Below are 15,311 nucleotides of genomic sequence, written 5' to 3'. Positions count from 1 at the left end.
CATGCAAGCATGGAAATGGATGACAGTGGTCAACGTACCTTTGTTTTAGAAATACTTGCTTAAAGTGCTCTCAATAAGGAAAAACAGTCTCCATCCTCAATTCAAATTAATTCTCTTACAAACTGACCTGATAATATACTTAATTCTGTAATCCTACTTGCTCTGTGACACTCTTTCCTCAATAGATGTGAAATTATTAAGAATGAAGGCACACAATCATAGTTCATTAATGGTTATTTGCACTGCAAGGTAACTGAAGTTCCCAAGCTAGCGTCAGCACTGATCCACCACTGGCAGAAAATCTGTCCAGAGTGGAGGTGTGATGGTGTAAGAAGTATTCAAAACTCCTTCTGTAAAGGGAGCCCTTAGCTGCCCAGCCCAGCCCCCAAGTAGTTGTTGCTAGGTGGGGAGGAATCACGGACAGGGCAGTCTCTGATTCACAAGTCTATAAAGAGGTTTCCAAGTTTCAACTGCAATTTAAAACTAACTGCTCTCGGGAACCCCAGAGGAAAATTGGGGGTATAAACATTGCCTGTCACCCCTGGAATGAATCCACCAGGGTGCAGCAGCCCTCACTAGTTTTGGGAAGTGCAATTTTGGAAAAAACTGTAAAAAAAACTGATTTAAATTTTCAGCACGGGTGGCGGACATCATAAACCAGGGGAGGCTAAACCTCCCCTAATCCAGGTTGTGGCCTCACCCTGGCGCCCTACCCTCATTCCCTTGAAGCCAGTGAGATCTGAGATTATAAGAACATAAGAATGGCCATACTGGGTCAGACCAAAGGTCCATCCAGCCCAGTATCCTGTCTACCCACAGTGGCCAATGCCAGGTGCCCCAGAGGGAGTGAACCTAACAGGTAATGATCAAGTGATCTCTCTCCTGCCATCCATCTCCACCCTCTGACAGAGGCTACGGACACCATTCCTTACCCATGCTGGCTAATAGCCATTAATGGACTTAACCTCCATTAATTGATCTAGTTCTCTTTTAAACTGGTATAGTCCTAGCCTTCACAACCTCCTCAGGCAAGGAGTTCCACAGGTTGACTGTGCACTGTGTGAAGAACTTCCTTTTATTTGTTTTAAACCTGCTGCCCATTAATTTCATCCAGCGGTCTGGAGCTCAGGGTTCACTGCCCCAAAGACCTTGCAATCTAAGGTCCCAATCCTGCAACCTGTTTCTCAAGGGCACGCTCCTGCGCTCGTGGGGAAATTGTGGTATCGGGACTCAAGTAATGGCCAATGTCCCTTTCAAACTCTGCAATATACTAGAAGGGATTTCTTTCTTTACTTTTTTATATACTATTCACAGCTTTTAATGGCAAGGGCAATGTCTTGGCTGGATTTTATTCTCTCCGCCCAATCAGTGCCCAGATCAAAGATGTTTCCTGAAGAGTCCAGGAGGGCCAGGCCCGCGTGCGAGAAGGCACTTCACACTGCCTCTGACAGTGACAGTTTTGACAAGCAAAGGACACGCATGGGACAAGCGGTGTTGTGTGGGTCTGATCGCGCCACTGGGGCTGGCTTCAGACGACCTGCCGCGGGACCACGCGACCAATGGGAGATTTCACGCCGGGTTCTAGGGAGCTCTTAAATGTCTCACCGAAACACACGGAGTAAAACCCTCTGTGCTCCCCTCCGAGAGAGCGACCACAGCAGAGTCGGGCACTTCCTCCCCAGCTAGGGGGTCTCGCCCCTGCCCCTGCCCCTCTCCAGCAGCAAAGACCTCGACCTCCTGTTCCTATGGGCGGGAGGCTCATGTGGTACCAATGAGGAACCTTTAGGCAGTGAGCAGCGGCGGCAGGACCTCGCTTTCTGCTCTCCTGAGGGAGGCGTCTGGATCATGGCACCTCCCCCCCGGGGGAGGGAGACGGCACAACGCCAGCGCCTCTCCCGCCTGAGCCGAATTTAAACTGCGTTACTACTCCTCGCGCAAAGCACTAATGCTGGTCGAACCCTTGCGCCGCTCCCTCCTCTAGCCCGCAGCCAATAGCAGCCCCACTTCGTGACTCGGCCGGCCAATCCAGACACGCTTTATTGGAGGTTGGGTGAAGCGCTCGCCGAGCGCGCTGCGAGTTGTTGGGTTCATTCCGCTGGGCAGGGGAGGCGATTCTCCACCCCCCCCCCCCGCTTTGTTGGTGCCTCTCCTGGGAGGGCGGCAGAGGCCGGCGATGCCCGAGTTCCTGGCGGACCCGTGGGTGCTGACCAAGGAGAAGCTGAAGAGCGAGCTCATCGCCAACAATGTGAGCCTGCCGGGCGGCGAGCAGCGCAAGGACGTGTATGTGCAGCTCTACCTGCAGCACCTCACCGCCCGCAACGCGCCCGCCGCGCTCGCCCAGCCCGACTTCTCCAGCGACGAGGAGAGGGAGCCCACCCCGCTCGGCGCCAGAAGCAGAGGAGGAGCCGCCCCCGGCCGGGTAGGAGACCGCCCCCTGCCGCTCGGGTGACCCCAGCGCTGCAGTACAAAGGGCTGTGGCGGCCCCTGACCGCCGCCCGCGCTCCCACCCCTCTGTCCGGCCCGCGCCTACAGACCCGCCCGCGGGGAGTTGGCCCGAGGCCGAGCGCCGCTTCCCGCTCTATCGGAGGTGCGGAGCGCGCCCTGGCGGCCCCGGCCTGTCTGCCGCGGCTTATCTCGGGTGAGGGGAGAGCTCGGTGCTTTCTCTTCCCCCAGAGTTCCTGGCGGCCCCCGCGTGGGGCAGCAGCGGCTCTCGGTGGCCGATACGAGCTCCTCGGCGCAGACCTCTTCCGCCGGGGGTCTTCACTCCGCTGGGGTCTCTGCCCCGTGAGGGGCTGGCAGGTGCAGCGCCCTGCGCCGGCAGCCAGGGACCTTCCCTGCCCGTGCTCGGGGAGAGGGGCGCTCTGCCGGGATTTCCTTTCCTAGCAACTTCAAACTAGGGTGTACTCTGTTGTGTCTGGGACAGCCCGCTTCGCCCTGAAGCTCGGGGGCTCGCTGAGTGTGGGTTGCCAGCGCAAGGAGTGCCTGCGGGACTAAGATGTTTGGCTAGGCTGGAAGATCGAGGTGTCTTGTTGATGCCGCTGTAAACTTTAGTAGTGAAGTTGCTGAACGGTAAATCATCTGATGGGTGCTTATTTATAATATGTAGAATAAAATAATATGGTAACCGCATCTTTCGTGTTTATAGCATGCCAGGTTCTTATGCTGTAACTCGAGCTGGCTAAAGAAGTTGTGTGTGTGAAGTATTTAAAAAGAAATGGAATTAAGTAAGTTACTAATGTTTAGACCAATTTGCCCATGACTTGAATACCCAGAAACTTAAACCTTCATCAAAGGAAGAGAGATTCAGGCTTCTATCCACAAGACTGCCTTTGTGATCTAAACAAACTTACAGCTCTCCTACAGAGTTTCAGTTGCATTGGAATAACTCAGACAAGTGTGAACGTTTCTGTTCACATTGGTGGATGGTTACTAAGTCTATTTTTTTTTCTTTTTGAAGGAAGAAATAGTTAATGATTCTAAGGAATGTTTTATGTGTGTTTGCACTTACCTGTATCTGAGTGGATATGCTATAGGGAAGTGCCTTGTTCAGTGCACTTGTTTGGGTAACAACCAACAAGCTAAGAAAGCTGGTTCATTCCCCTCCCCCCCCCCTCCCCCAAGCATGCGTGCAAGGAGAAAGTGGGGTGATGGATATGCAGGCCTTGCCTATACTGGGTAAACTTTATTTAAACGGTACTTGAGAGGAAATAATTTTGCTTGTAATCTAAAATACAGCCAAATACCATGGGGATGGGTCTCATATCAAAGACTTGTAATAAATAATCACTGCTAGGTTGAGTTTCATGAGTTGTAGTTCTTTTGATCTTTACAATCCAGGTGTCTAAAATCCTGTACCTTTTAAAGGTGACTTGTGAAAGGGGAAACAAGAGAGTGCTCGGAACAAATCTGTCCTTTTTTTTTTTTTTTTTTTAACACTAGAAATTCAGATGTAGTATAGTGAGTAACAACTGATGAAACTAGTACATCTTGGGTCAAGAAACTGAAAGAGGAAGGGATTTTTATGTCAGACTATTAAACTTACTTTTTGTTTGAACACTGAAGTCAAATGCCTGAGTAGAAGCCTAAAGGCTGTCTTTCTTTAGAGCTTAATGTTTTTTCTTTCAAGAAAATTTCCCGCAAAACCAGGGAAAGCCATCCTTGACATGCTTCATAATTCTGAGGCACCAAAAAAAACCCCAGGAGGAATATATTAAATGTAGACAGATTTTTGGACCTCTCTTGTCCATCATAAGGACACAAAAATGCAGTATAAACCCAATTTAAAAAAAATCCTTTGTGGGTGACCTTTTTAAAACATGGTTCTAAACTGAACACACGGATCCAATACTTTTCCTAAAAGACCAAAAAACCCCACCCTGCTGCCAAGACTACTGTGAAGAATATTATTACATGGGTTATGTGACAGTTGCAAGAACAATAAACCTCTAGTTTATTATGTGTCTGATGGTGAAGTCCTTTACTCTAAAAATCACAATAAATTATCTTACTGGGAGCCTGTTCCAGTTTGAAAATGGTACAATTGGTTTGTAAGTGAGGAGGGGTAGATATACAGTAACTACCTTATAAAAGTCAGTTGGATCAGTTATGTAGTTTTGTGTACTAAGATTTGATTTAATCTGAGTATTTTGGTAACATTTTGTAGCACAAGCTTCATTACTGTGGTTAATGCCCAGAACTCCAAAGTTTTCTTATAGCTGTCGGAAGCTGTTCTATTCTGTACTTGAGGCCTTAATGGAAAAGTGATATCTGAATACTACATAAACAATGTTTATTTTGGAAAATGCAAATAGTTCTATAAAAATGCTAAAGGTCAAGACCGGGGTGGATTTGTTTTAAATCACTAGTCAGTGGTGGCATGTCCCTGCTCCAGCTCCTATGCAGAGGCGCAGCCAGGTGGGTCTGTAAGCTGCTCCATCCGTGGGCACTGCCCTTGCAGCTCCCATTGGAGTGCCAGAAGAGGCCATTGGAGCGCATAAGAGCTGGAATGCGGTCATGCCACGGTGTCTGGGAGCCGTGTGGAGCAGCCCCCAACCCTGTGCCCTGGCTGGAGCACTGGAGCAGGGCCATGCCACGGTTTCTGGGAGCTGCGTGGTGCGGCCTCTGACCTAGCGCCCTGGCTGGAGCGCCAGAGTGGGGCCAAGCTGCGTGGTGCAGCCCCTGACCTCAGCGGGAGCTTGCGGGCCATAGTTTGCCTATCCCTGGGATAGATGGTGCTCAGTGAATGAGAAGTGTGGGTTTGGTTTTGGTTTTTTGTTTTTAAATACTTATGGCACACTACTCAAACCCTGCTCCTGAAGACAGAATTATTATAGTGATAAGCCAATAAGAAAAATTAATATCTGAGAGCTTCAAGTTTAATGAAGTTATTTTCACAATGCCCTGTGTGTGGTGGGGACGTTATTATCCCCATTTTACAGATGCAAAACTGAGGCACAAAGACTAGCTCAAAAGTATCCACTAACTTTGGGTGCTTAATTTGTGATGTCTAGATCCTTATTTTTGTTTCCAGAGTAACTAGCATTATATAGTACTTGGGCAAGTCAGACACCCAGAAAATGAATCTCTAACTAGTGCCATCTATGAGAAGTTTTAAGTGACTTGCTTAGCATCATGTAGGAATTGTCCAGCAGAGTCAGGGATAGAATCCAGGTCTCCAGGGTAGTATTCAGCTCCTTTATCTGTGAGGTCATAGTTTCTCTTCCTTTAGTCCCCTGCCTCGTTCACTATACACTTCTGCAGTAAATGAAGCAGGGGCCCTCCAGGCAAATCTCCTCTGATTCATCTCCAGAGCAGGATCATTCTTTGCCCGGGGGTGGGGAGAAGGGGAAGGGAGTATGTGATCATGTAATTAAAGACTGTATAATGATGAATACACACAAGAGGGCTGAATTAAGGTTGCATGGGTAACCTTAATTTTGGCATTTCCTAACTTTTGAGTGCTTGACTTTACAACTTTAATGTTCTCAAAATTCTTGTGTGTGATAGAATATGTAAAATCTTTGTACAGTACAGGAACTTATGCTAATTAGAGCCTTTAGGTAATGTTGGTATACCAACAATAAGTAATGGCAAGGAAATAATCATTGCTGCAAGATATTTGAGATCAAGAGCTCAGTTGGACTCTGTAAAGGATTAGACACTTATGGACAAAAACATCCTAGTTACAGTAAACAAAAAATACAGGAGAAATACAAATTCACATGCTTCATAGACCAGCCTTCTGTGGTTGTCTTATCATACATTAGCATTTTTTGTATTCATGATTCCCAGGGTACATAGTTTCACTTTTGGCAGCAGACATGTGGTGTTGACAAGACTTGTATTAAACAGGTATTAAGAGAGCCCCTTTCTGAGTAGTAAGTTTCAGAGTAGTAGCCCTATTAGTTTGTATTCGCAAAAAGAAAAGGAGTACTTGTGGCACCTAATAGCTCACCTTAAGTGATCATTCTCGTTACAGTGTGTATGGTAACACCCATTGTTTCATGTTCTCTATGTATATAAATCTCCCCACTGTATTTTCCACTGAATGCATCCGATGAAGTGAGCTGTAGCTCACGAAAGCTTATGCTCAAATAAATTGGTTAGTCTCTAAGGTGCCACAAGTACTCCTTTTTCTTTTTTCTGAGTAGTAGTAAAGATGCCTGAGCCGTGTCACTACCAGTAGTGGAATTGCAGCTGTTTGGGATTAAGGCTTTAGAAAATCCTAGTGTAGCTGCAGAGTAACTGTCCTCATTTTAGGAAGAAACATCCTCTTATTAGCAGGTTATTTCATAGTTGTCCAGATGATTTCTGGCACCTTACATTAAAGCATGTGGTACCAGCTACGGTTGAAGACAAACTATTGGAGTAGTAGAATGACTAATCTGACCTAATACAACATATCTTAGCTCTTGGCAAAATTCTTCTAGTCCTTTTATTTTCAGCAAGGGTCCTGGTGACTAGCAATCTCAGTGTTGGATCTTTTCTTAGCAGCAAAGGTGAGGGTGAGACAACATGCAGAACTGAATTTTTTTCTTTTGCATTCTTTCACCCTCCCCACCCCAAGCTTAGTGAGACTAATTGGTAAGGCTTCAGGTTTTTGAAGGATCTGTCGCTGTTCACCTTGAAGAAAGATTGCAAGTCATAAGCTGTACGTTGGTTATAGTGTGGGTGTAAGGCTAAGACAACAATCTTAGAAAAACTGTGTGGAACCACCACTGATTTTAATTGCTTGTTTGGACATTTAGGGCCCAATTCTCCAGTCTGTCAGGTTCCAGATCCCTTTGCACAGATAGCTAACGAATATGTGGTAGGGGCCTTGCTGCTAAGGGTAGAGACTTCCATTTCTTACTTATGGAACATTGGTAACAAGTGGATTTTTCACTGCGTGTACTCTTGCTCCTAAACCCAAAGATTTGCTTTACTATTATGTTGTTGCAATACTGTATACACTTACTAGGTTTATAAAAATTCTACAATTCATATATAATCTAACGTCAAAGGTCTCTTGGAATGTAAAAACGGCATCCAGTAACACAACACATCTTGTACCTGTGAGTCTAAGAATTGATGACATACTTTGTCAGGTTTAATAACAGCTGTGACATAATAGCTTTGTGTTTTGCATAGATGAAGTCAGTCCACACTACTTTAGGAGAGGTGGTATTTTTCCCCTGCCCCCCCAGAAAAAAACTGAAATACAACTTGCTGCTTGGGACCTTCAGCGCATCTGTCTCCCTCTTTATGAAATAAAAATAACATTACCTGTAAACAATTGATTTTTATCTCCACCTGTTAAATAGTTCCTTGACAGTCTATTTTTAGTGCTCTATAATATATGTGAGGGCTCCCCTGCTTGTATTTATGGTATCACTCTGGAAAGGGAACTGGAGTCAGTGTGATCAGGTGTTGGATCGTGTTTCTTTTAAATATAATCTTGAGGAATAGTAGCTGCAGTGAGTGGTAAAATTCCTGTAGGCGTCGCAGTAAAAGGCTATGCCTAGCTGTTTTAGTATCCGCTACTAAGGATGTAACCAGTTCTGTGGATTGTGATAAACATTATGCTCCTATATTTAGTCCATTAATACAAGCTGGTAATGTATAGTGAACACTAGTGTTGTACATCTGTCTAGAGCTAGAAAGACAGATTGTTTTGACATGTGAATGGAAACACTCCTCTTTAACTGTGGTATTTGTAAGCTATCCCTTATTTGTACTGCAATATAGCCTAGAGACCTCAGGCCCCCATCATGATAGAACCTATAGAAGAATACAAGAGAAATCTTGTCCTCAGCTAAGAAGCAATTTTGTGATCCAGATCTGAAATATTACATACTGTAGTTGTATACTTGAAGTATGTGTTGGTCATGAGTCCATGCAACTAGATAGCAACACACACAATGGCTCAGATAACTCTCTCCTTTCTTCCCCATCACCAACTTCCATCGGATGGAGAGGTTTTTTCCTACATAAATCTCTAATATAAGAAATGAGTGCTTTTTTTTATCCACTCAAGGTCTAAGATTAAGCTAGGATGAAAAGCCTTCAGATGTGTAGTCTAACTTCAGAAAGAAGATCTACATTCATGCACTCTGTAAGTTAGTAAAAAAAAATTTTAATCTAAAACAGGGAAAATAAACATGGGGAAATAGTTTTACTTTGTGTTATGACTGACTTCCTGAGGAAACTACAATCCATCGGTGATCTTCCTAAAACACCATCCTAGCCACTATGGATGTAGAAGACCTCTACACCAACATTCCACACAAAGATGGACTAAAAGCAGTCAGGAACAATATCCCCGATAATGTCATGGCAAACCTGAATTTTGTGACTTTGTCCTCATCCATAACTATTTCACATTTGGGGACAATGTATACCTTCAAATCAGCGGCACTGCTATGGGTACCCACATGGCCACACAGTATGCCAACATTTTTTATGGCTGACTTAGAACAACGCTTCCTCATCTGTCGTCCCGTAATGCCCCTACTCTATTTGCACTACATTGATGACATCTTCATCATCTGGACCCATGGAAAAGAAGCCCTTGAGGAATTCCACCATGATTTCAACAATTTCCATCCCACCATCAACCTCAGCCTGGACCAGTCCACACAAGAGATCCACTTCCTGAACACTGCAGTGCAAATAAGTGATGGTCACATAAATACTACCCTATACCAGAAACCTACTGACCGCTATACTTACCTATATGCCTCCAGCTTTCATCCAGACCAAACCACACAATCCATTGTCTACAGCCAAGCTCTATGATACAACCGCATTTGCTCCAACCCCTCAGACAGAGACAAACACCTACAAGGTCTCTATCAAGCATTCTTACAACTACAATACCCACCTGCTGAAGTGAAGAAACAGATTGACAGAGCCAGAAGAATACCCAGAAGTTACCTACTACAGGACAGGCCCAACAAAGAAAATAACAGAACGCCACTAGCCATCACCTTCAGCCCCCAACTAAAACCTCTCCAACGCATCGTCAAGGATCTACAACCTATCCTGAAGGATGACCCATCACTCTCACAGATCTTGGGAGACAGGCCAGTCCTTGCTTACAGACTGCCCCCAACCTGAAGCAAATACTCACCAGCAACCACACAACAAAAACGCTAACCCAGGAACCTATCTTTGCAACAAAGCCCGTTGCCAACTGTGTCCAAATATCTATTCCGGGAACACCATAGTAGGGCCTAATCACATCAGTCACACTATCAGAGGCTCGTTCACCTGCACATCTACCCATGTGATATATGCCATCATGTGCCAGCAATGCCCCCCTGCCATGTACATTGGCCAAACTGGATCGTCTCTACGTAAAAGAATAAATGGACACAAATCAGACATCAAGAATTATAACATTCAAAAACCAGTCGGAGAACACTTCAATCTCTCTGGTCGCTTTATTACAGACCTCAAAGTGGCAATTCTTCAACAAAAAACTTCAAAAACAGACTCCAACGAGATACTGCTGAATTGGAATTAATTTGCAAACTGGACACCATTAAATTAGGCTTGAGTAAAGACTGGGAGTGGATGTGTCATTACACAAAGTAAAACGATTTCCCCATGTTTCTCTCTTCCCCCCCCCCCCCCCCACTGTTCCTCACAAGTTCTTGTCAGCTGCTGGAAATGGCCCACCTTAATTATCATTACAAAAGGTTTTGTGTTTTTTTGTTCTCTCTCCTGCTGGTAATAGCTCACCTTACCAGCTCACTCTCTTTACAGTGTGTATGGTAACACCCGTTGTTTCATGTTCTCTGTGTATAGAAATCTCCCCACTGTATTTTCCACTGAATGCATTCAATGGAGTGAGCTGTAGCTCATGAAAGCTTATGCTCAGATAAATTTGTTAGTTTCTAAGGTGTCACAAATACCTTTTTCTTTTTTTAAATTATTTAGTGGACCTCTGCTAACCAAGCTGCTGTGTTAGGATTTATGTATAGTTCTATGTGCTGAAAACACACAAAGTGCTTCAATGTTAACAACAAATATTTAATTAGCCCTGCTATGGGCAAAGTTCTTTGTAATTAGCTACCTTATCTCCCAGTGTCACAGGAAATTCTAAACTCCAGTGATACAGAGCTAGAGATAATCCTTGATCCTATCCAGCTCCTTAACGTTTTCTGGATCTACGAGAAAGTCTGCTTATAACTGTAACTTTGTTTATACTCTTATTACTAACAGTAGTGGACCTGCATCAGTCATAGGGAATCACATTTACAAAAAGAAAAGGAGTACTTGTGGCACCTTAGAGACTAACCAATGGTAGCTCACGAAAGCTTATGCTCAAATAAATTGGTTAGTCTCTAAGGTGCCACAAGTCCTCCTTTTCTTTTTGCGAATACAGACTAACACGGCTGTTACTCTGCAACATAGATTTACATATCAAAAAAATCCTACTTACTGTAGACCAGGACTTTTTGTCCGCTTACCTTGACAGAACACTGTTTGACTGGCAACAGATTAACCATAGTTTTAAAACTATATAAGCCAAGTGTAGATGTGACTTCATTTATATCTACACAGTAATTTGGTTTATAAATAACACTATATTAAACACTAACAAAGGATCAGATGGGAATTCTAGTCTAACCCCATTTCAAGTACTCGCTTTCACCTTTCTCCACTGTGAGCCCAAATGCTGTTGACTTAGCCTTGCAGAAGAAAATTCAAGGAGTTAGTGGTAGGTTTGAGCAAAACAGTCAGCTGTTTACATTAGTATGGATAAAATACTTTTTACTGATGTGTTGTGGTTTGTTTGTTTTTTTTGTATTTGCATAAGGCAGGTGTTTGAAGTCTTAAACTTCAGACACATCTACCTCTCAGTAAAGAGTAGTCACGCCATTAAACTTTGGGAAATGAAGCTTAACTTTTGAAGTTATGCACAGTGGGTAACTTCACTTTCTAGTCTAGGTTTACATGTGTCTTCTCTCCTCCCCCCCCCACCCAAAACCAACAAAACACTGTGGGGGGGGGAGCTTGAAAAGTTTTTCTGACTTCTGTTAGGCAGAAGATTAAGCCTACTAGCAAGGGTGGAAACACGCCTGTTCCACAACTCCTTTCCCTTCCATTACCCCCAACCCACGTCCCATGCAACGTAAAAGAATTAAAACCAGTATGTGTTGTTACATGCTGCATTGACCACACTGTTGTTCAATCAACCATTCTCTTAAATCTCAGGTTTCAAAGTAGCAGCCATGTTAGTCTGTATTCGCAAAAAGAAAAGGAGTACTTGTGGCACCTTAGAGACTAACCAATTTATTTGAGCATAAGCTTTCATGAGCTACAGCTCACTTCATCGGATGCATCCAATGAAGTGAGCTGTAGCTCACGAAAGCTTATGCTCAAATAAATTGGTTAGTCTCTAAGGTGCTACAAGTACTCCTTTTCTTTTTTTCTCTTAATGCCCAAATGTCAAGGGAGGGAATTATGAATATATTTGAATTTCACTGGTATTAATATCTCATTTGGTTACTAATATTTGACCAGCTGTAGGATTGGTCAAATAACCCACTGTAATAATTGAAGTGTGACAAATACTGAAATGTTATCTAATATATGAGTAATGTTCAAACCTAATTAAGGCTGTAAAACAATTTTAAAAAATCACAATCATGAGATTAAAAAAAATAGTCACAATTAATTGCACTGTTAATAATAGAATACCAATTCAGCATAGAAACATGTCCTCTGGAATGGAAGCATGAAGAGGCATATGAATGTTTAGCATATATGGCATGTAAATCTCTTGTAGCACTGGATATAAGAGTACCATGCAAACACTTCTTCACTCTTTCAGGTGATACTGTAAATAAGAAGTAAGCAGCATTTAGGGATGTAAATATCAGATAAAGTTAACCAGTTAAACTATTAAAATTCTATCATTTAACCAGTAAACCATTAACTGAGGTTGCTCCAGCGGGTCAGGGCAGCAGTGGCTGGGGTCCCACTGGCAGGGCTGGGGTACAGCCAGCCTGCCACCGGGAGTTAAGGCCTGGTTAACAGTAAGCCTAACGCTTACTGGTTAAGCGTTTACATCCCTAGTAGCATTATCTCCCGTAAATGTAAACAAACTTATTTGTCCTAGCAATTAGCTGAACAAGATGTAGGACGGACTGGACTTGTAGGCTCTAAAGTTTTACATACAGTAACACCTTGCTTAACGTTGTAGTTATGTTCCTGAAAAATGCGACATTAAGCTAATCCAATTTCCCCATAAGAGTTAATGTAAATAGGGAGGATTAAGTTCCAGGGGAAAAAATTTTCACCAGACAAAAGACTTTCCCTGGAACCTAATCCTCCCTATTTATACACACACACACACTAAGTTTTAAACAATTTAATACTGTACACGGCAATGATGATTGTGAAGCTTGGTTGAGATGGTGAAGTCAGAGGATGGGATATTTCCAGGGAATGCCTTACTGCTAAATGATGAACTAGCAATTAGCTGAGCCCTCAAGGGTTAACTCATTGTTGTAGCCGCACGCACTACAAGGCAGCACAAATGGAGGGAGGGGAGACTGTATGGCAGACAGAGTCACACACCATATGTGTGTGACAGATGCGCATTGCTGACCCCACTCTAAGTACACTGCCTTTTTAAGTAGATCAGCAAGCTGAGATGGCAGCTGCTGTCAGGAAGCTCCCTCCATCCTGAGCCCTGTTGTGTGTTCCCCCTGCTCTATGGAAGATAGGATAAGCAGTGTCCAAGAGCATGGGGGAGGGGGACACCCTGACATTAGCCCCCCTTTTTCTCCCCACCCCCGTACAGCAAGCAGGAAGCTCCCGGGAACAGCTCCAAGGCAGAGGGCAGGAGCAGCAGGTGGCAGTGGGGGAGGGACAGCTGAACTGCTGGCAATTGATAGCCTGCTGGGCGGCTGCTACACAGGGAACTTAGGGGAGCGGGAAGCTGATAGAGTGGCTGCCGGTCCACTCTGGTTCCAAGTCCCCACTAGCCTAGCTGCAACAGGCTGCTCTTCCTGTAAACAGTGGACAAAGCAAGCATTGTGCAACTTTAAACAAGCATGTTCCTTAATTGATCAGCAACGAAACAACATTAACTGGGACAACTTTAAGTGAGGAGTTGCTGTATTGTTTCCACTATTTAACCCCTTCTTCCTGTCCACACCTTCATTTGAGTGCCCCTTCCCATCAAATACCCTACATTTGCTGTGGGTCAGAAGCTTCCCAAGCATCTGCAGGATGAAATTGAATTGGTTCTTATCAATTTCAGTGTTACCCACAGAGATCTGAATAAACAGCAATAAAAACTAGCAGGAGTAGCCATTTTTCACTCTGCTGCAGCTTGCAGAATCTCCAGGATCGCTGCGGAGATGCTAGAACTGGCTGCATAGTTAGGACATCTGTGCATCAGATTAACTTCTGTGGTAGGAAGGTTTTCCTTGTAGCGTTAACATCTTAAACTTATTTTTCAAAATGAAAGTTCTGAATTTGGAAAAGCTAATAGCAGTTGTTTGGGGAAGTTTCCTACGTGTCCTAGATGAATTGATATCTGTACAGAAATACAGTAAATTATGTTCAGTTGCTGTTATTTTCTTTGAATGTTAAATGTCTGTAATTGTTTCCCTCACACCTAGCTGTACTCCTCTGGCATGCTGAGGTATTTTGTTTTGTAGTGTCAATTTGGTCACTGATGTGGCCAGTGCTTTACCACCACTACAATAAGGTACTAGCCTAAATAGATGCTTACTAGAGAATCCAGCATGAGTTTTAACATGCTGACTAGAGTTTGAGTCTTTAATTATTTCATTGCCTTGACCAAAAAGGATAAGTAAGAAAAAATTGAGCAAATGTGAAACTGGTTAAGATGAATGCCATGTTTAATGTTACAAACTGAGTGTGGCTGACAGACCAATAAGTAAACTTTTAAAAGGCCTCTTTTTTTTTTTTCTTTTATAAATTGAGTTCTTCTATTATGTTGTAGGCTTCATAGTTTTCAACTGTTTTGGAACTAGTTATTGAAGCAATTAGAATGTTTATATGGAAAACCAAAATGGGGTAAACGTGGTTTAGGGATATGACTAATCCCCTAATTGGATTACATTTGTAAACTGAATCTCAAAGAGACTAGGTTAGGAATTAAGGGATTCCAAGCCAAGCGTAAAGAGCTGTGATAGGTTCTACTGAAGATACCTTTCTGTTCTTGCCGTGGGCTTGATCAGGCTCAAACTAGACGTTGAGAAGCTTCCTTTTTTGTATGAGTAGAGAGAGAGCAGCACGCCATGGGAATTTCTGGGCTAAGAGAGTCCAAGTCTCCACTCCAGAGCCCAAGAAGATACATATTGGTGGAAAATCCATAGCAATTGATAACCAATCAGCCAATTTCAGTTGGGATGCTGTCACTAATGCCCTCATTTAATTTTATTTACAGTAGTGTGATCCCTGAAGTAAGAGCAGATTTGCTTGCAAATTTATACAAAGCTAACAGCTGCTCTGACTGGACAGCTAGACGTTTGCTGGGACTCTGGTAGAGAAGGCTAAGTGGGAAAACTAGACATTGTCTCTCTGCTGATTAAGTACTTAGATGGAATTTCTGCCTTTTCTGTGGAGACCCAGGCCTCTAAAGTGCAAAGGCGGGGCAGGGTTTCTGCCGCCTTCCTCCCTGAGTGGGACAGCTCCCAGAAAGCAGTGGCAGTATCTCAATAGCAAAACCCCCAGGTCTGGCACAGATGACTACATTGGCCTGGGATCAGCAAGCAGTGGCTCCCTTTCTCCCCTCCTCCACAGTAGGTTGAAACATGGTATCAAAGAGTTGCAAAGTTTCC

General features: G+C 43.9%; 1 protein-coding gene across 11 annotated transcripts in view; it reads left to right on the top strand.

The window, feature by feature from the left end:
• The first annotated feature begins 2,020 nt into the window (after nt 1-2,020).
• The window catches only part of TMPO (thymopoietin), a 44,642-nt gene continuing 31,351 nt past the window's right edge, over nt 2,021-15,311 (top strand). For 4 of the 11 annotated variants that reach the window (XM_073327467.1, XM_073327465.1, XM_073327462.1 and 1 more), the window contains exon 1: nt 2,022-2,419. In XM_073327467.1, coding sequence (XP_073183568.1) covers nt 2,174-2,419 — 246 coding nt within the window. In that variant the 5' untranslated portion in view covers nt 2,022-2,173. Of the gene's footprint in view, nt 2,420-15,311 lie in introns of all 11 variants that reach the window. The other 7 variants (XM_073327466.1, XM_073327464.1, XM_073327463.1 and 4 more) reach the window with 4 other exon arrangements.

This window comes from Lepidochelys kempii, chromosome 1 (assembly GCF_965140265.1).
Source record: "Lepidochelys kempii isolate rLepKem1 chromosome 1, rLepKem1.hap2, whole genome shotgun sequence".
NCBI lineage: Eukaryota > Metazoa > Chordata > Testudines > Cheloniidae > Lepidochelys > Lepidochelys kempii.
Note: the sequence above shows the minus strand (reverse complement) of the source record. Positions and strands in the feature narration are given on the sequence as shown.